The sequence below is a fragment of the Mixophyes fleayi genome, chromosome 3 (assembly GCF_038048845.1).
Source record: "Mixophyes fleayi isolate aMixFle1 chromosome 3, aMixFle1.hap1, whole genome shotgun sequence".
Classification (NCBI taxonomy): domain Eukaryota; kingdom Metazoa; phylum Chordata; class Amphibia; order Anura; family Limnodynastidae; genus Mixophyes; species Mixophyes fleayi.
The window spans coordinates 147,940,067-147,961,969 of NC_134404.1; the positions used below are offsets into that span (position 1 = coordinate 147,940,067).

Below are 21,903 nucleotides of genomic sequence, written 5' to 3' on the forward strand. Positions count from 1 at the left end.
TATATTGTTAGCAAATTCTAACTACATTTGTGATTATCCAGAGCTGTTCTGACATGTAAGAAAATACAGTTATTCTTCTCTGCACCTTATCAAAATATTTTTGGGGGTTTACTTCAATAATGAGTGTTACAACATTTGAAATGCTTCAATGGGTGATTGGACATGACAAAGTATCCAGAGTGATGTAATGATACCTAGAGCAGATGGTTATAACCTCTACTTCATTAAAACTCATCAATACAACTATACCGGTTACAATAGATATGACAGGTAAGTTATTTCTGTTTTCCTTGAGAGTATTTACCTAGTTTTATATGGGGCATTATAATAGTTATTTTCATCTTTTTATGCGTTTTGTAGACATGCGTATGCTACCAGATATTGGTTACAATTCAATCACATTTTAAGCATAGCTGCTTAAAAATAGGGACATTTCAGGGACAGGTTTTTAAAATTTAGGACTGTCCAAGGAAATTTGGGATAGTAGGCAACTATGTTAACCTAGATTACTTAGTGCAGTGATGAGCAACTTGGCTTAACTGGAGAGGCACATGAGCGTCCCTCCAGCCTTCAAAAGGGCAGCACAAAGGAAAGGGGTAGAGCACAGTGTACTCCCTCATCCTTTGGATATGATGTAGAACTTACCTGCACTGCATTCTGCCTAATTTTCTTCTTATTACAAAACAGAGAATACAATCGGGAGCAGCCAGCTCGAGGGTCTATTTCTGACTTGGATTGAATCACCATAACACAGTTACCGAAAGTCCCAAATTTTAAACATCTGTCCCTGAAAAGGTCCCTATTTTTAAGTATTTATTTTCAATAAGTGACTCGGGTAGGATAGACACGGCTACATACAAATAATCCTGGCCCCCATTGTGTATAACTACAGCAGCATCTCGGCCTCATAAGATGTGCTGGAATGATTATAATACTGGTTCTGTTGGCATATTATAGTGCTAGTCCACCTCTGTACCTAGGCCCAAAACTATTATAGGGTGCTAAGAAGAACCACCAGACCGGGTTGACTTATTTATAAGGGGGTTCATGTTATTGCCCAGACAAAGCCACAATGAAACGCCATGTGCTGTTTAATATTTATTTTATTTTTTGTGGCTTCCTTAGGCAACAACTAAAACCATTTCCTTCTTATTCTTTATACAAATTCAATAATTGTTTCTGTTAATGCATTATATGCCACACAATACAAATATAATTACTTTATTCTGAAATTAGATATATCGCCAACAAAGAAATCACTAATTAAGAGACTGGATGAAAGAAAATAAGAATTGTTAAAGTTGACACCCTTCAATCTGTTGTTCCCTAAAATCTGCTGCCTGAGTCAATTACCCACGTCATTTTAGTATAGTCCCTGTACATAGCATATAAATATGAAGCATTCTTTATTACATGAACTAGTATATCTCACATTTTGACTAACTTTTTACATGTTTATTAAATTAATTATACACATATAGTATGTATAGTAGGTTCTATCCACCCGTTTATTCATTATCACACACCAGTAGTAATTATCATTTAGGTTACTTCTCTAGGTTAGCATTACAGATATCTGTTTTTAGTTATGACCACACTAGGTTTTTTGGTGAGTTTGTATTTTATGGTTGCTTATAGCATGTTACATTTCTATATATAAATATAACGTAAATTAACATATACTATTAAACCAATTATGAAATGCCATTAAGTTAATTTCAGTGTCTGCCGTTTACTTCCTACATTTGTCCTTATTTAGTTAGCTTATTGCTTTTTAGTACCTAACATAGTGGCTTTGTGGAATTGTTAATAATAATACTAATAATAATAATAATAATAATGTAATTATTTAATAATGATCACTTGGAGAATGTTAGGGAGTCATCAGTTATAATGTCACTTTTAATCTGTGCCATCATTTGGCCTTTTTTCAAATGATTTAATAAAGTGATGTAGTTTTGTGCATCATAGTGAGTGTTTCTTCTGTTGATTCTTGCAAAAATCAGAGATGTTCTACTTACTGTAATAGCTGGAAGTGTGTGTAGGCACAGATCATGCGAACCTCCGACTGGTACACGCTCCCAAACAAATTCCCCTCTATAACTTATTCAGTAGTCAGTGTTCAATGAACTTTGCCAATGCAGTGTCACATAAAATCAGCTATCCTATTAAGAAACATTTACTGGCAATAATGCACATTATGGAACTGATTTTGAGTTAGGATTAAAGCAAAGAAAATGAGCAACTTTGCACCTGGACAAACCATGTTACAATGCAAGGGTTACAAATTGACTTTTGCACGCAAGGAAAATATTGGCTGTTTTTTCATGTAGCACACAAATACTTGATAGCTTCATTGTTACACTGAAATTAAAGTTGATCTATAACATGCCCTCCCTAACTATAAATCTGTCCACACATTTTAAATTTACTTTCCCCTCTAATGCAAAATGGTTATGCCCAGGTGCAAAGTTACTCCCTTTCTTTGTTTTGCTCCTAACTCTAAATCAGGCCCTATATGAGCAATTTTTTAGTAATTCACCTTCCAAGAAAGACTCCAACCCATAACCTAAGTGGTGTTTTCTGAAATGTAGAGTATGAAAACGTATAACTTATATACTTTTAGTAAATGTACATACTATATATATATATATATATATATATATATATATATATATATACCGTATATACTCGAGTATAAGTCGACCCGAATATAAGCCGAGGCACCTAATTTTACTACATAAAACTGGGAAAACTTATTGACTCGAGTATAAGCCTAGGGTGGAAAAGAGCGCTAATTTAAAAAGCTAAATAAAAATGATAGGTTCAATCTATGAAATCATTTTTAGCTAGATGACAAGGAACATTCATAAATGATTATAAAATCATTGGGTACAACCTAAGCTAAATAAAGGGGTATCTAAGGGGGTAGGGATATAAATGTATGAACATGGTGGCTGTATTGTTTGTTCATTATGTAATTGCACTGTAAATTAAAAAAAAAAGGAGAGAGAGAGAGAGAGAGAGAGAGAGAGATTTGTTCACTTACCCGGCAGTGGAACGCATATGCGTTCCAACAACAGGAAGTTCGGCATTTGGAACGCAAGTTTGCGTTACAAATGCCGAACTTCCTGTTGTTGGAACGCATATGCAGAAGTTGACAGCCGAGGGACCGGACACCAGGTAAGTTCACCCGTGTATAAGCCGAGTGCCCTTTTTCAGCATACAAAAGTATGCTGAAAAACTCGGTTTATACACGAGTATATACGGGGTATATATATATATATATATATATATATATATATATATATACATACGTGACATATGAGATTTCATGGTTTGTCCCAAGTAGGGTACCAATATTTCTTATGTATTAGATGAACATACATTCACACAGGTTAAGACATATACTAGCAATTGGTTACTTTTTTATATTTATAATAATTGTTTTTTTAGTGTCAGCCTAACTAAACAGGTGACAAACGACACTAGCAAATTAATAAGTAGATTATAAATCATACGTCCATGGTCAATAAGCTACTTTCTTGTTTTTATTTCCTGAAGGACACAACAAGATCTGTTTTCCTTTCCTCTGTTTCATTTTCTGCAGTTATTGTAGCAGATGGTCCCAGTCCTCACTCTCCTCCCCACAACACCTGCACAGTGGACACAAGTAACAGGAGTCCACAGAAATATTACACTTCACTGGCTTCTCCATACAGAACCTTTCTTTCCATAATAGAAATAATACTGCGCTGTCTTACTGTTCTCACAAAACAGGTGCTTGTACACCTGGGTGTTAATATCACACCTTCAATGTGCATTCTTATATCCTCATGAATGCAATTTAATGATGATAGTCCAACACATAATGTCAATGAATGGATCTGTACACACACCTATGCTGTGCGCAGGGTGTTAGTAATCTGACATTTCTCCTGAGCATCTCCCTGATCTGAGCAGCATGCAAACATCTGCTTAACTCAACTAGGTGAGGGGCTCAGAAGTAATGGGGATGTCTGATGCCACTGCACACAGTCAGTGTGTGCGTGTGTTAAAGCTGCAATACCATCCAGGTACAATTTTTCCTATGGTGGCAAAACGCAGGATTTGTAGAGGGGGGTTTCCACACCATGCCGCCAGTGGGCTTGACCAGCATGCATGGGGGCATAGCTATAATATTAGACAGTGCTTGGCTGCTCTCCAACTCTTCCTATCCCAATAATATACATGGGCAATGCTGCGTGCACTACTGTTAGGTGCACACAGCTCTCTCTTTTCAAGCAGAGCCGTGTGAAGCGGGGGGGCTGGGTCCAGCCACCTCAATTATACAGTGCCCCAGGCTTGGAGGGGGGGGTTCCATGCACTAGGAACCCCCCGCCCCCCTCCCTCACCTTGGTTTGCCTATGGCACTCCTTCGTTTTTCTCACAACCCTGGCCGAAAACTGGGGAAGAAGGTGAGCAGGGGATCAGTTACTACTTGTGATTTTTTAGGCGGGGCTGTGAGACAAACCACAAAGGGCTCCGGCCAGGGAATGGAGCAGGATAGTAACATTGAAGTCAGTCACTGTTATAGAGATGATGCAGCTTTGCATTATCAACTGTTAGACCTCTAGATCTAAACTACATGGGAGAGTCATAGTCTCTCAATCACAACCGATTAAGGAAAAAAGCACCAATCACCTAATGTGGATCACCTTGTGCACTATGAGGTGAACAGCACAGACCATTTATAAATGCAGGAAATCTGTTACTTATGCGGTTAATCTCTGCAACAAAAGATTTTTAGGAAGTTATGTGTTTACCTTTGTAATGAGGCATGTTTGGATGCTGGGATGCTGGGATCGTTCAGGGAAAGTGACATCAAGGGAAAGGAAAATGTTTATCTTAATTTCCAGTATCAAGTATAATTGCATACAATCGTACTGTCTTTTCTATTCTATTCTCACTAGATTAATCTCAGAGACTAAAAATCTCCTGTGTCGTTGGGAGCTAATATTCCCTTCAGAAGTTCAAAGGTGTCAATTATTTCAACTAGTAGTTTATAAGAGATCATTTTTCACTGAAATAAAGGGAAATTATTAGGGAGTGTCATGGTTTATCCACTAGTATGTGTCATTTCCTCAAAACTTATCTCCCAGTGAGTCATTCTCTTTGTGCAGACTACCCAGATCGTTTTCTCATTATTAGTAATAATGGCAGCAGGGCCCTATTTACAGTTGCTGTCCTAGTTATTGTGAATGAAATAGCAAAAATTAAAGGGAAAAAAGTAAATACTATTAAATTAAAATGATATATGTGAAGCCCTAAGCATGTGCCATTGTAGGCCTATAAGGTAAGTAAGGTATAAGTGCGAGGTAAAATGTTGTGACAGTGCGATCTTCCTGCACACTAAGGAGACAAAATAGTCAGGGCAGGGGCGCACGCAGGGGGGGTTTCTGGGTCTCCAGAAACCCCTCCCCTCTGCTAAAAAAGTGCCCTATTGCTGTATACAATACAGCACCGCCACCTCAGCGCTGGGGACATCCCCATATTATAAATAGCTCTAGACGCGTAATGTCATCATGCGCCGGGAGTTCTTCCTGTGAAGAGGTAGTTAGCTTAGTTCTAAATGTTTGTTTTATTTTGCAAAGCAAGGATTCTGTGGAATATATTTGCTGGAAGGGGGCAGGAGTTGGAAGCTGGAAGACCTTGGATCTATTTTATTTTATTTTGTGGACATGATGGGTTTTTTTCCTAAAGTTTGGAAAACCTTGGATATATTTTATTGTTTTGGACAAGAATGGATAATTGGAATTATTTACATTTTGTTTTTGGTGCACTACAGGTCCCAGCAGGCATGCTGGCACTTGTGGTTCCCTGAGTGTCAGCATGCCCTGGCAGCCATGGGTATGCTGGGACCTGTGGTGCAGAAAGGACAAAATGGTGTTTTGCATTAATTAAATTACTATTACCCCATACCCACCAACCAGGGGTGTGGGAAGAGCACTAGTGCTTGCAGCGCGGGGCTGGGTACCCCTGTGGGTGGGCTGGTAATTTTTTCTGCAGATCTCATCTCCCTAGGGAATCCAGTCCCATGCTGACCATCCTACTAGGGCTATTTTGCCATTATAGCAGGGGGACCCCACACTGAGGGTTCTTCTACTATAGTGCCAACAGTCCCGGCTGGCAAAACCTAGTGGTACTAGTAAAATCGAGGGGACCCCAGGCTTTTTGGCCCTGATTTTGCTAGTACCAGCCTAGGTTGACAGTACTAGGATTAAGCTCTTAAGGGGGGGGGGGGTAGGGAATCGCTGTCTGTTTAATTTCTTTACTGAGATTTTATTTTTTTTAATGTAGTTGCAATTGTTTCTATAGTTTTGTATTATCTATAACTGAATTATGATGGCAGTAGTGCCGGAATTGCCACTTTAAATTTATTGCTTTCTGTTGACATTACAACCTATCGACAGTCACAATGTCGACATTACTGTCAAGACATAATGGACATGTGACCATTCTGAATATCGACATTTTCATGGTCGTCATATCGTATCCAACCCACTAAGGAGAACTCACAGGGGCAGGTATCACAAGACTGCAAACATTGTTCAAAATATTAATTAAAACTTTTATGAGTGCATCATTTTATGCCTCTTCTTCCCCTTTTCAGACAGCCCATGTTTCCTTAAGGTATATCTAATCTCAAATATGGCGATGCTCTTTCATATTAATTTTATTTTTGTTTGTTCAGAAAAAAACGTGAATCTAATTTATGTACATTCAATAGTGAACCAATGTTTTTAAATGTACAGTACAAATAACTACACAAATTACACAGACTTATTATTTTTTACATTTGTCGTTATGCTCTAACGTAATGTTCCAACTGGTTCATAAAAGTATAGACGTTTCTGTCACTAAAATGTGTAAGTCAAATTGTGAAGCATTATACTGTAAGGATTAATCGTGTTTCAGGTTTGTCAAGTTCAGCAGCATCAATTAACCTAAAGTTAAAAAAAAACTTCACGCTTTATAAGATCACGCAAGTTCCTCTTCAGGTGAAAGGAGTACTTCACCCACTGCCAATTCTTCCCCTATTCACCATTCTCCTGGTAACAGAATGATTGTAGTCACCTCCGCAGATAGCAGGAAAGTGAGGATACCACCCATGTTACTTCCACCATTACCATGATCTCACCACTGGTATCCCCCGTACAGCTGTGTCCACAAGGCAGTTCAAGACCAAGGGGTATATTTACTAAACCACGGGTCTGAAAAAGTGGAGATGTTGCCTATAGCAACCAATCAGATTCTAACTTTCATTTTGTAGAATGTACTAAATAAATGATAACTAGAATCTGATTGGCTGCTATAGACAACATCTCCACTTTTTCAAACCCGCCGTTTAGTAAATCTAGCCCCAAAGGTTCACTGTCGAAAAAGGAGTTAAAGTGAAAGTAGCATCTGATTATGGGAACAACGGTCATCAATCAGATGTCACTTTCACTGTCTGCACTGGTCTCTTCCAAAATGTTCAAATCTATGTACAATCTCTCAATTACTTGTGGTCCAGTGGTGCCTGGAGGACCTATCTATGTGGTGATACCAGTGGTAATATGAAGGTGGGGATTTTAGTAGATGCACTTTTACCTTCCTTCTACAATCCAAGTGTGTTTGTATTTAGGGGGTAATGTCCAGGGGGAGAAATGCTCTTTTAATTTGTGAAGTGGGCCTCTTTTTGCCATACAATAATCTTTTGAATACAGAATACATATGTGTCAGCTTTGTGATGACAATCCTGCTGTTTGCCATTGGAAGTGTTTAAATTGAAATGTTTACTTCCCTAGAATTCTTTCAATTTATTTTTCCAAAGTAAATGACTTGGGTTAGTAGAAACAGACTGATACAAGGGATTTTCTGCCTGTAAGAATAAAAATGGAGCACTGGATAATCCTTAAGGAGTTCATGTCACTGGGATATACATATTTAAATCCTACATTTGACCCCTGCGCTTTATTAGCATATTATAGCCATGGTGTGCAAATAATATTTTAGGTGTTTTACACTGTTTTTATAGACACACAATGAACAGTGAAAAATACCTGACCTAGCAGGATGTTTGGTTTCTGTTTCAATCATTTGCAGCTTCTCCTTACTGTTTTTTTCTGTTCATTCAAGGATCCCATGAGTATTGCCTATGAATAGTCAGATGTATATATTATGATAGCATCCCAGCTGCTGAGGATGACTACTTCACTGCCAGAAAGTCAACTGCTTCAATGACAGGAACAGCTAACTGGACTTTTAGTGATTTATTGTGGTGGAAAATAAAACCAAGAAAGCATATAAAATGTAGCTTAAAGTTGAACAGTTGACACCTTACAGACAAATGACATTCTGATAGGCAGATTCAAGCACAGAATGTGATGGCAAGGCATTTGGACTGAGTTAGTCATTGATGAGGCAGAAGATTGTATTTATATCCGTAGAGGACATTACCTAAGCAGTCTTGTAAATTAGAACACATGAATCCCTTCACTCCAACAACAGTGGCCTGGATTTGTTATAACCCATATGCTGAAGGTTCAATTGTATAATAAGAATTTACTTCAAAGGAAACATTTGAGAGTCTGCAAAGTGAATGACAAACCATGTTTTGTCTTAGGACCACTGGACATACTAATCATATTGTACCCTTTCCTGTTGTTTTTGACGAGTCCTTACAGGAGCAAGCTCCCCAGAGGCTGTCTTGCCATTAGAAGCCATGTGATCCAATCAATACACTAGGATGCATTACAGCATGCATACTCATTGATCGTGTGACACAATAAAGGATGAAGCTTGTGTTAGTATCACCTAGATAATTACATGAAAAAACAATATTCATTGGAAAAACACTGCATACCCTAGGTCATGGAATATATAAAAACATGCCGTAAGTGAAGGCGTGCTAAAGGAATGCTACAACCATTGATTCTGTACAGTTTGTTGTTCTATAGTCTGTTGTCTGAGAGATAGTGAAGTCATCCAATCTTTTCCAAGGATGCAAACGAATGATTGTGTGCATATTATTCCCAGCAGTATGTAACTGATCTGCTCCAAATCCAATACGTCATCTGCACTGACATATTTGACCTTAGGAAAGAACTACTATGTGTATTTCTATTTAAATACTGGTATTGACCACTGACTTAATCACTTCTCACGTGCCACATAGTCAATGGTAGTTAAATGGTCAATAAGGAATAGCATGACCCACATCTGAGGTCCCTCTGCATAGCTGTATTATGCACTCCCACACCTTAGCAACTTCACAGAAGATACAACATAACACCCTTTCATGCAGCAAGCAGGGATTTATTTTAAGTAACAACTATTTCCAGTGAACTGAAAAACAGTACAGCAAGAATATTATAGCAATCTTATGGGCAATCATCATCCTGGGGAAAAAAAACATACTGATTTGTACCACCCTTTATGTGTGCACATTATTCCAGAAATAATATGGAAGAGATACAAGGAAATGAATTATCTTGATCATTTGTATATCATTGCAATGCATGTAAACATGAATTAAATGAAGTCTTATTTGCAAATGTTTTATAATGTATTTTAACTATCAATTTATAAGTTGGAAGATAAAAGCCAGGTAGTGATTTGCTAAAACTGAGACTGCTGTGCACCATATTGAGAAATAAGGTAGCATTACCTTATGAAAACAGCTTTGTTTCATTGAACTAGCCCCTCTAATGGACAAATGTACCTGAACAGTGATCTAAAGCATTACAACCTCAATAATGAGGATATTGACAATACTTATGCTAAGTTTTATTTTTAACAAATAATAATTTTAAAAATAAAGACAAACACAATGATGTTTATACTTGATAACTGTTACAAATGTATTCATATTGTTGTTATCTGTAATAAGTGCCAAAAGTTAACATAACACTTTTGCAATTTTTTTGTTTTCTACATAGCATGATGATATTATGAGAATATTTACACTTTATCAAGCATTATAACAGGTATCTACAACACCCAAATATAAGGTGTGGTTTCCATGAACGCCATCTTTATTTAAGGCTAATAATCCCATCTGTCCGATGAGGGACCATAAAAATACACCCAACATGCTCTTATAATAATCAATAATATTGTGCATTTTATTCCCCTAGTCATAGGTCTGAATACATTTAAGCTCATGTTCAGATTCTGTCTGTGGTACATCTACATCATGTATGTTAGTAACCTAGATGGAACACATGAGGGTGACAGATGCAGGTCACTAGGAACTGATTCAGAAGCTTCCTGTGCACACAAACACACAGCCCATGGAGAAGAATGGGACTGAAAAAGCTTAGTCACCACAATACATGTCAGCCTGCCATGCTATTTAACCACCCAGCTGCTGGGGTTCTTAGGATCATTTTTCTTTAATGGAAGGAGCCCGATCATACACAGTGACACGCAGATCCTGTACATTGTGACATGCAGATAAACATTAACCCTTCATCTGTCAGACAATACAATGCAGAGATAAATATCGAGTTACACTGAGAACTGCAAAAAAAACAATGATGTAAACAAGCCAATATTATTCCAAGGGAGAACAGATGATGCATTTAAATTTCATGCAGATCATATAATAAACGTGGGAAAGGGAATGTTTGCTCTGTACACATACAAAGTCATCCTTTGGATTATCTGTTATTTAATTGAGGAGTCTCCCCATAGCCTAGTTCCATATCAGGATATTAGTAGCAACTTACCGGCTATCCTGAGCACAGCTCTTTCTGCTGGGTCCAGCACTGCCGCTCCGGAGGTCTTCCTCTTGCACCTCTCATGTCTAGGAAGGTTCCACGGCAGGGTATCTCCCGGGGCTGGGGAAGCAGATCCCGACTTCTGGCTGAAATCCTCATCATCTGAAAAGTCTGCCGATGAGGACATGGAGCAGCGGTAGGAAGCGGTGCCCGAACTCTGAGGGAACAACACACATGCAATGTATACAATGATCAGGCAATTCAAAATGCAAAGACCAGCAGTGCTGCCATGTACCACAGCGACTGTGGGTGTGCCGGTATGAAATAAGCGCACATCACATGTTAACAGAATAGCTTACCATTGTGTGACATTCAGGAGGCTGGTGAATGCTGATAAATATTTCTGTATTTGGTGAAGAAGGGCAACAAATGACCTCAACAATCAAACGATCTCCTCAGACCGGCCCAGCTATGAAACTAGCAACTGCAACCAAGCCTACTATGCGAACAGCATAGTATCTAGCTCCCTCTACCGGCCAATCTCGTATATACAGTGTAGTGCGACAGCTCCTAATTAATACAGCTACCTCACTAACTACATAAATATAAAGGGAGAGTTACTTCCTTTGTTGTGATTTCTCAGGGCTTCTGAGACTGTAGAGCACTGCTTACATCCCACTTAGAGATCCACTTATATCCTGCCTGGATGCACTGGACAAAGGAACAGCTCTGGGTTGAAAGAGCAGGAACTGACTTGGCAGTATAGCTCACCAAGCTATATATACTGAGAGGCTTGCTCCAGATCCAGTAGTTGACTGTCAAAACAGTTCCAGTAAACACATGTTTCATATCAGTTTATAGCCTCTGTCCTGGCATTGCTCTCCATTAAAACAAGCACATCTGTCTTTGTTTAAGATTACTGCCAGTGCGAGGACAAGACTGCTGCCATTTCTGGGCAACCTGTCATTGGATAGAGAAGGAATTGATTTTGTACAGGAGCTATCATTATTTTATCTGATTATACTGACACCTGTTTTACTAGGGTAACGATAACCTGACATAGAATGAGCTGTAAATGAGGGATCTAGATGACTATACTGGAAGTTTTCAATAAATACAAAGTACAGCACCATGTTATAATAAATTATATATACTTTAATCCAGTAATTCCCAGCCAGAGTATAAGGACACATTTATGGATCACAATGCAAAGCTGGGTGTGTAATAAAAATGTAGGGAAACAGGGAAAACGCTTCAGTAAGTCAATTATATGCAATGCAGATTATGCATACACTATAATTGTAAAAGACACACATTAGCTCTAATTCAGTTTGATTTACAAATATACAGATATTTATTTGTGATTCTGGTTTTACTAGTTCCAATATTTTTCCATCGCTGTATCAAACAAGTAGTTAAAAGTAAAGCACCCCTGTTGGCAGTTGTGTCATAACACTGCACTTCTCAGGAATATAGTGCATGATAAGGAAATATAGGAAACATAAACATTTGCCCTTGCAAGTTTACAAATTACACCCCTGGAAATGCTTATGCAACATATTTCCAACAGTGCACTCAGTATTCTGCTATGGAGAAGGGAATTCCAGACACCTGTAATCCTCCCCCCCCCCCTCCACACTCAGCTTAATATATTGTACTTTGCTGTTTGAAGGTAATTATACACATTCATAATGAAGTGTATAAAAACAGGCTTATTTTCATAAGGAACAACGTTCCCTATTTTGAGGTGTCTTTCAGTTGTGTTGTAATGCCACTTAAAGTCGATGACAACGTCATAAATTGCTGCACTTCAAATAGCGGAACTCAGAGGGAAAGCTCTTGCACGTAAGTACCATAATATGACAGTCATTTTAAACACCATTATGATTTCTGTTTTATCTAATATCTAATGCACATTGTTATTAATTCCATTTCCCAGCATCTTGAATTCAGGTGTTAAAGAACAAGTTAGACCACAACTATAGTGAAATTAACAAACTAATTATAATAATATTGTTTATTATTTGGTCATTTGTTTAATATGTCAAAAGTATTGAATGTATTAATCACAGATTGTTATCAACTCCTATACTCCACGCATAGCTTGCTTTAGCATTGTTTGCTGCCTAGTCAGAATTCTAGAGTCAGTTATGCTTTGAGTATAGGAGTTTATAGCAATAATATCTTCCTTTGGAGTTAAACAATAACCACATTAAAAATATTATTTTGCTATATTAGCTGATTTTAATTCTTTGATAGTTATTCTTTAAGCAGCAATCCCACATAGTTTTTTTCTTTAAACAGAGAACTAAGTAACTTTTAAGCATGTGTCTGAAAAGTTTTGAGAATGACACAAATATTATTTTTCACAAAGTCTACTGCCTCAGTTTTTATGATGGCAATTTGCATATACTCCAGAATATCATGAAGAGTGATCAGATGAATTGCAATCAATTTGAAAGTCCCTCTTTGCCATGACAATGAACTTTATCCCAAAAACAACATTTCTACTGAATTTCAGCCCTGCTACAAAAGGACCAGCTGACATCAGGTCAGTGATTCTCTCATTAACACAGGTGAGAGTGTTGACGAGGACAAGGCTGGAGATCACTTTGTCATGCTGATCGAGTTAGAATAACAGACTGAAAGTTTTAAAAGGAGGGTGGTGCTTGAAATCATTGTTCTTCCTCTGTTAACCATGGTTATCTGCAAGGAAACACGTGTAGTCATCATTGCTTTGCACAAAAAGGGCTTCACAGGCAAGAATATTGCTGCTAGTAAGATTGCACCTAAATCAACCATTTATCGGATCATCAAGAACATCAAGGAGAAAGGTTCAATAGTTGTGAAGAAGGCTTCAGAGGGGCCAAGAACTTCCAGCAAGTGCCAGAACCATTTCCTGGGACAGACTGATATTCTGCAAAAGGTACAGAGATTGGACTGCTGAGGAATGGGGTAAAGTCATTTTCTCTGATGAATCCCCTTTCAGATTGTTTGGGGCATCTGGAAAAACTCTTCTCCGGAGAAGGAAATGTGGGTGCTACCATCAGTCCTGTGTCATGCCGACAGTAAAGCATCTTGAGATCATTCATGTGTGGGGTTGCTTCTCAGCCGAGGAAGTCAGCTGACTCACAATTTTGCCTAAGAACACAGCCATGAATAAAGAATGGTACCAAAACATCCTCCAAGAGCAACTTCTCCCAACCATCCAAGAACAGTTTGGAGACAAACAATGTCTTTTCCAGCATGATGGAGCACCTTGCCATAAGTCAAAAGTGATAACTAAGTGGCTCTGGGATCAAAACATTGAAATTTTGGACCCATGGCCAGGAAACTCCCCAGACCTTAATTCCATTGAGAACTTCCACAAGAAGCAGGTGCACAAACAAAACCCACAAATTCTGACATACTCTAAGCATTGATTAGGCAAGAATGGACGGCGATCAGTCAGAATGGCCCAGAAGTTGATTGACAGCATGCCAGGGCGAATTGCAGAGGTCTTTAAAAAGAAGAGTCAATACTGCAAATATTGACTCTTTGCATAAACTTAATGTAATTGTCAATAAAAGCCTTTGACACTTATGAAATGTTTGTAATTTTACTTCAGTATACCATAGCAACATCTGACAAAAAGGTCTAAAAACACTAAAGCAGCAAACTTTGTGAAAACCAATACTTGTGTCATTCTCAAAAATTTTGGCCATGACTGTAGGTTGCAAAATATGGCTTCCAGTTACACAGATATAGGGGTATATTTACTAAACTGCAGGTTTGAAAAAGTGGAGAAGTTGCCTATAGCAACCAATCACTGGAACCTGATTGGTTGCTATAGGCAACATCTCCACTTTTTCAAACCCGCAGTTTAGTAAATATACCCCATAGGCTCATAGCTCTCAGCATGTCATGTGAGGGCAGTGCAGGAGAGAGGTTTTACACTACACAAAGCAGATCTAAGAGGGGTGCTCCAGAGCCTCTCTGCTCAATACATCATGTGTCAACACTTTTGTAATTTTTTTTGCTGTGACAAAAGGTATAAGCAAACTATTGGTATTTTTGGTAAACTCAAAGGGGTACATTTATCAAGCTGCGAGTTTGAAAAAGTGGATGAGTTGCCTACAGCAACCAATCAGATTCTAGTTATCATTAATTTAGTGCATTCTACAAAATGACAGCTATAATCTGGTTGCAACAGGCAACATCTCCACTTTTTCAAACCTACAGCTTTATAAGTTTACCCCCAAAGTCTTCTGAAATAAAGTATAATTTGTGTGGGTACCACACAAACAATTTACTGATATTGATGTTGGAATGGATACAGCCCTGAAAAAAAAATAGGCAAAGAGGTTAAACAGAAATTTCAGTCTTAAATATATTGTTTACTGTTTGCTTAAAGTATTGTAACATCATTTCAATAATATTTTACAAAATTAAGTATATGTTTATTTCACTTTTTTTGTTTTCATTTTTTTGGAAGAGGTGCTCAGCTATGTACTCTTTTAAATTCTGAGCTTTGCCAATAGATTGAAACATGGATTGTCCAAGTGCTAGCAAATGCAGAAAAGGAATGAGAAGTGAGAAGTAATTGTGAGTCATCTCATTGTTATCTCAGTGTATTGTAATAGTTTACCATAGCTCTGCCTGGAATAGTCACTTATCTTATGTAACAATGATGATGGAAAACTGTCCTAAGACAAATCAGGCTATAGAGGGAGGTGATTTTAAAGGCACTATAGGCAAATGACTCATTTGGAATGACCAGGCAAAGTGAACACTTCGTCTGGACTCGGGAGACATCAAACCAAGTATGATAGCATGTTGCAATGGTGGTATCTTAGGTGTACTGCAAAACCAACCACAGATGTGATGTAGACTGTATCTAATTTGCCAAGATGAGTTTATGGGGCAGTACCATAAATTACAACCCCATAGTCTAATAATAAGTCAATATTTTTATTTGTAGAGCAGGCCCACTTTAGAATACATTTTAAATATAAGTGTGTCTATATGAAATTAAACATTAGGTGTGAATCAAGCCATATACCCAGATATTTTTATTGGGACAGTTAGGTGTTTAGAGTTGGCATTACAGATAGACAGAGTGGGATCTACCTGACAAATAGGAGTAAACCATTTTAGTGCACTTAAGGTTGCTTAGCAATAGGATATTTGCAAATCTAGAAATATTGCACCAGTCAACTGTTCATGCTCTATATCACACATACTGTAAATGCACATTTTTAGTACGGCTGCCACAGTGTAATTGTTTGGGTAGAAACTAGACTGACTGACACGTTTTTCCATGGCTTGGGATAAAATATTTAGTAAATAGATAGGTCTGTAATTTAAAATGGCGCTTTTATCATCACTTCTACAGATAGGGAGAGTTTTCCATGTATCGGGAATTGAAGCAGATTGCATAATTTAGTAAGGAGACAATAGTTTTAACAACCACAGGGCACTAAGGCTTAGAAACTTTGATTGCAACAGGTATGTCCAACATTGGGGGGTATATTTACTAAACTGTGGGTTTGAAAAAGTGGAGATGTTGCCTATAGCAACCAATTCGATTCTAGTTATTTATTTAGTACATTCTACAAAATGACAGCTAGAATCTGATTGGTTGCTATAGGCAACATCTCCACTTTTTCAAACCCGCAGTTTAGTAAATCTAGCCCTGGGTGTTCTGAGAGAGTGACTGGAGCACACACACTAGGGGGTAAATGTATCAAGCTGAGAGTTTTCCGGCGGGTTTGAAAAACCAATCAGATTCTAGCTATCATTTATTTAGTACATTCTACAAAATGACAGCTAGAATCTGATTGGTTGCTATGGGCAACATCTCCACTTTTCAAACCCGCTGGAAAACTCTCAGCTTGATACATTTACCCCTAGATCTGGAGAGGAAGTATGAATGTCCTCAATCAGGGCATCTGGATTAAAGTCATGCCTATGTATTGCCTGTAAACAACCCACAAAGTATTTATTAAATACAATGACAATATCACATCACCTTTTATGATACTAGAAGGCTCCTGAATGCTAGAATGCTTAAATAAATTCTTAATGACCTTCCAGAATGTTTCAGGATATGGAATGCTTTGGTAAAAATGGTCACCGTAGTATTGGGTTCTAACTAGTCTTGTTGGCTCAGTGTATGAAGTCCACATGTGTATGTAGTTAATAAGATAATGAATAGCACCACTTAGTTTAGATAAGGCACCTCTATATTTGTAGGATTCAATAGGCTCAGAAGTGTCCCAGCTCCATACACTCTGACTACTCTTCGGACCGGGGGTGTCACATTGTTTTATGAATTCAGACTGAAAAATTTCAAATGCAAGTATCAAATTGCTTCTAGACCAGTGACTGCTGTTAATGTCTTTACAGAAGGTTTTGAGACTGAAGTTTTGAAAGTTCTACTGCAAAGAAATTTTTAACTTGATTTTAAAAGTTTGACGTTACGTTTAAAATACCAGAACTATGAATTCAGCAAGGCTTCAATTACTCCTAGAATGAATCCTGGCAAATTTACTGCATTAGGGTTAAGTCATTTGACATTCAGGGAGAGAATGCTATCTACAAAGAATGACATAACTGATGCCGACATAGGCTGGGTACACACTACAAAAACTTTCGACCAATTTGTTATCACCAACGATTTTACAAACAACTGAAGTGCCATTCAGTCTGCCGATACATGTGTACACACTATACGCAATTCACGTTTAGATCTGTGCTCTTCGTCTGGTCCTGTAGTCATTTAGAGAATGACAGCACAGTATTTATTCATTCATTCATACATTCATGTCACACTGATTAACCACCTTGTTATAGCTATCCACATGTCATTACAAATTTCGCTTCAGTGACTCTGAAACAAACTATTCAGTCTCAGATCAAATGGACAAATTATTCCATCTACAGCACTCTATACATTTATTCACCGGGACATGTTCATTGTCGGCATCAACTGAAAATATCATGACTCTGTAAACTCTATGGATAGCGTGATCACAAGTGCATTCACACTGCAGGAAGGTGGTTAGATCGAGATTATTAGTTTTACCGACCAACCAAATGAACAGGTGATCGATGCTTTGAAACGACTATTGGTCATCGTGTAAGTTTGCATACTTCTGCGATAACAGGCAAAACAGTCGGTTTACGGGTGTTTGGACCGATAATAAGCTGAAAAACCTATAGTGTGTACCCAGCCATACAGATGTAGATTGTAGGGTTATTTTTGGAGGATGGTAGATGGCAGCAATAATAATGAGTTTAGAAAGAGGGAAGCAAACCTTTCCAACTAGGAGGAAAATTTACTAAATTGTGGTTTAGTAAAAATATATTTTTTTTTTGTCGGTTTTCAAATTGACAGATTTAAAATAGGCTAAATTGCTCCCAATATTAAGATAAAAAGGATTTCACTGTACTCATTTAGTACAAGTGCAATGTAGTTATCACAACCTAAATTGTACAATAATGTTATCAAGATACAACTACAACTATCTTCTGCAAGTGTGAAAGTTACTATGTGCTATATATTAGGCCCTCTGCTGTGGGTTCCAAAGAATGGCTCCATGGTACTTTTATTTAGAGTGCTCCGGATAATAAACCAACAAAGGATCAAAAGATTTTCTGATGTCATATCCAATTTAAGTCATAGAATCAGTAACTTCAGTCAGCGAGGAAGATCTAGTGCATGCAGAAATTGTTACAAACACAATACATTTCCATTAATACATTTTGTTTCCCTCTGAATTCCTTATGTGCAAAATAAACTCAATGTGACATTAGCGTATTACAGCTGCATTCATGATTTATCTTTCCTGGGTTTTTGGATACATTTTATTCTAAAGGTCTGAGGCCATGAACAGATTATAGCCATGACATTTCTTGCTGCTACCTCATTCCTTTTCCACTTTACCAGGCAGCACAAACTTTGTTTCCATGCAGATGACAGAGGTTCCTTGCTGATAACGTTTGTTGAAGGTTACTGATGTATCTAAGTAAAGTTTGAGGTAAATGTTAAATAAAGACATATATTGTTGTACAGTATTACTGAACTAAACACTACAGTGCTACCTCTTTATACCACCCCTCTTTTATAGCACCACTATCAGTTACCAGACGTGTTCTGTTCACAAAAGTACATACAAATTTGATTGTATGCCACCATTTTCTAATACCACTCTCACTATAACACCACTTGTGGCCTGTATTTTAAGCTGCCATTATAAAGAAGGAACACTATATATCTGGGATATGTAACTAACTGTTACTGACCACTCCTACTGGTGTCCCCTTGCCACCAGACACTCACCAGCTTGAGAATAACAACTGCCCAATAGTTGTAGGAGAATTTGTCTGCCACCACTAGTTTCCTTCAACAGCACCTAGAACTACTTAATTCTGGGTAGCCGGTATAGCTGCTGCAGAGCCTCTTTACTGTAGGCTAGCTGGTATCTCTTAATCGCTTACTATGGATCAAGACTGCTGGGTAGTGGGCAGAGTGTTGACACAGACGCTGGGTTCAACACAGGACAGTCAGGGAGCGGATCAGAGTGTAAGCTCTTATCTGTTGGTCACAGAATACAGCAAGAAATAGGTGTCAGGCAGAATCTTCAAGCAGTGATCTTTATTTGCTCAAAGGGTGCTTACAAGCACCATTACACACTATTTGGCGGTACTAGTGATCATCCAGAAGTACAGATGGTATAATATATTATATGGTCAAAAAGAACTCTTTATATACTGTTATTGACACACACATGTTGGCAGGGGGTAGACCAGCCCCCTTTACTACCTGGCAGCACAAAGTCTGAAATATTACATTCAATAGCATCAGGATGTAATGTGTTCTTTAGACTTGGATCAAAATATAATTTTAACATAATAAAGTTCACATCAATCTGTGATTTCCTAAATTATTTGCTGTTAGGTTTACTATCTCTCTAAGGCACAGGATGGAAGTCTAACTCCCCTCTCCTGTGCATTCAGGCTAAATTATGTCTTGGTCGCTCACAAATGAAAATGCCTAATTAGCATGGGATTTCCTTTTTTCCTTTCTTACAAAACACATTCCTCCAACATATGCCTATTGCATCAGAAATCAATACATTTCTAATACAAAAATATGTACATTTGCAATGATATACAACAGCACACTGTACCACTAATTGAAATAAATGTATACAATAAGTTATTTATAAGTGAACCAGCCACAAAACCACAAAAATCACTACACACTTTCTACGGGCTAAAACATTAATTCTTGCTGCTACATATAGGAAATTTTACTTTCGTCCTTTAAATAGGAAATTAAATACTATGTCACCATATTACAGTATAAGCTCAATTAAATATCAGAACAATTGGTATCAACATAACTAAATACAGAATGATTTCCTTGTTGCCCAAGGATTACAATAAGCAGTGTTGGTTATATTAGAAGAAAGAACCAAAACTAAGGGGTATATTTATTAAATGGTGGGTTTAAAAAGGGGAGATGTTGCCTACAGCAACCAATCATATTCTAGCTGTAATTTTGTAGAATGCTCTAAATAAATGTTAACTAGAATCTGATTGGCTGCTATAGGCAACATCTCCACTTTTTCAAAAATCCAGTATAGTAAATATACCCCATGACTCTAAACTGAGCAGCACCAATTTAGAGTCACACAGAAGGTACACATTAGATTGCCATATAAACAGAATTAGTAAGGCTATTCCAAAAGTTGTGTTATCTTTAGTTATTTCACTATTTCAAAGACGTAAAGCTTAAAAATAAAATTACTGCATACAAGCTGTACTATAGGTTGTACTATACCCCAGATAGGCTGTCTAGAATGTTTCCCACTGCTACTCCGAGCTGTTGGTGGGAATGTGGCCAGAGAGGCACGATGCTAAATATATGGTGGACCTGCCCCCGTATAATCCCTTATTGGAACATGGTCCTTGCACTTATTAATTCCGTATCTGAACAACAGATCACTAAGGATCCCTGGTCGTTCCTTCTCTCTCGCCCTATCCCTGATGAGACCGCACCTTCCAACAAGCTGATATCCCACATACTAGCTGCTGCCAAATCCCTAATAGCTAAACACTGGAAAGATCCTAACCCTCCCTCTATGCAGTCCTTACGGAACTACATCTGGCATATCGCAAGCATGGAGAGTATTACATGGTACCTTCATGATTAATCCTACAACTTTGACAAGATTTGGGCCCCGTGGTATCTCCAGCAAAGCCGTAGCTGTTTACCCCCTTTGGCTCTCTCGTCCTTTAATGGTACATAAACTCTGGGCCCTCTCCGGATCCTCCAGGTTGGTCGTCGTGCGCCATGGGTAAGAGATCCATATATCTTGCCGCCTACTTTTTATTTTCTTATTTATTTTATAGGTCATTATTCTATAAATATGTTGCTTGCAACCTCCTTTGTAATAGGTATGGTGATATACGTGCCTGTCCTTCCCAAGCCTCCCCCCCCCCCCGTTCTCCCTCCTTAACCCGTTTTGTTTCCTGCCTCTTTCCTACCCCTTCCTTCTACTATAAAACTTTAAAATAAGAGGAGACATCTTGTTGTCTTAACACAGTTGGTTTTTACTTGTTGTTTGCTCTTTTCTATGCTGTTTCCTCTTGTAACAAATAAAAAGTTTAAAAAAAAAAATAAAAAAAAATTACTATGCTGACCTCCTCCACCTGGAAAATAACAAATTAAGCATGGCAAAGAGATATTCCGGATTTAGCCAATCCGGACTTTCTGCTACAGGAGGTTTGTCTTAAAAGATTAAAAGAGCCTAAATGTCTCAGTCTAACCACTGGTTTATGGTCGAGGCGGAGATGGGGATCTGTCTAAAGTGTAGAACACAAGGATCGTATACATTGCACAACTTCTGGAATTGCAGGAAAATCAATAAAATTTGGAACAAGGTTGTACATTTTATTAATACCAGCCTCAAAATTCATATTACCAATAATCTGGAAGACCTTATTTTTGCTTACTTCGATCATTGGAACGATGTGCTGTCATCCTCTATTTAATTTCTTGTCCTAACAGTTATGGTACCTGTGGCTAAGCAATGAATCTTAAGGCAATTGACATCCCCAGTCCCTCCTCTCCTAGGTGCATTGCAAGTCACTCTGCTTGACATCCTAT

At 38.0% G+C, this 21,903-nt stretch overlaps 1 protein-coding gene across 20 annotated transcripts in view; it reads right to left on the reverse strand.

Moving 5' to 3' along the window:
• The window catches only part of DST (dystonin), a 474,923-nt gene that overhangs the window by 406,102 nt on the left and 46,918 nt on the right, over nt 1–21,903 (reverse strand). For 19 of the 20 annotated variants that reach the window (XM_075202543.1, XM_075202542.1, XM_075202533.1 and 16 more), the window contains exon 4: nt 10,755–10,962. In XM_075202543.1, coding sequence (XP_075058644.1) covers nt 10,755–10,962 — 208 coding nt within the window. Of the gene's footprint in view, nt 1–10,754; nt 10,963–11,104; nt 11,240–21,903 lie in introns of those variants that run through there. The other variant, XM_075202532.1, reaches the window with a different exon arrangement.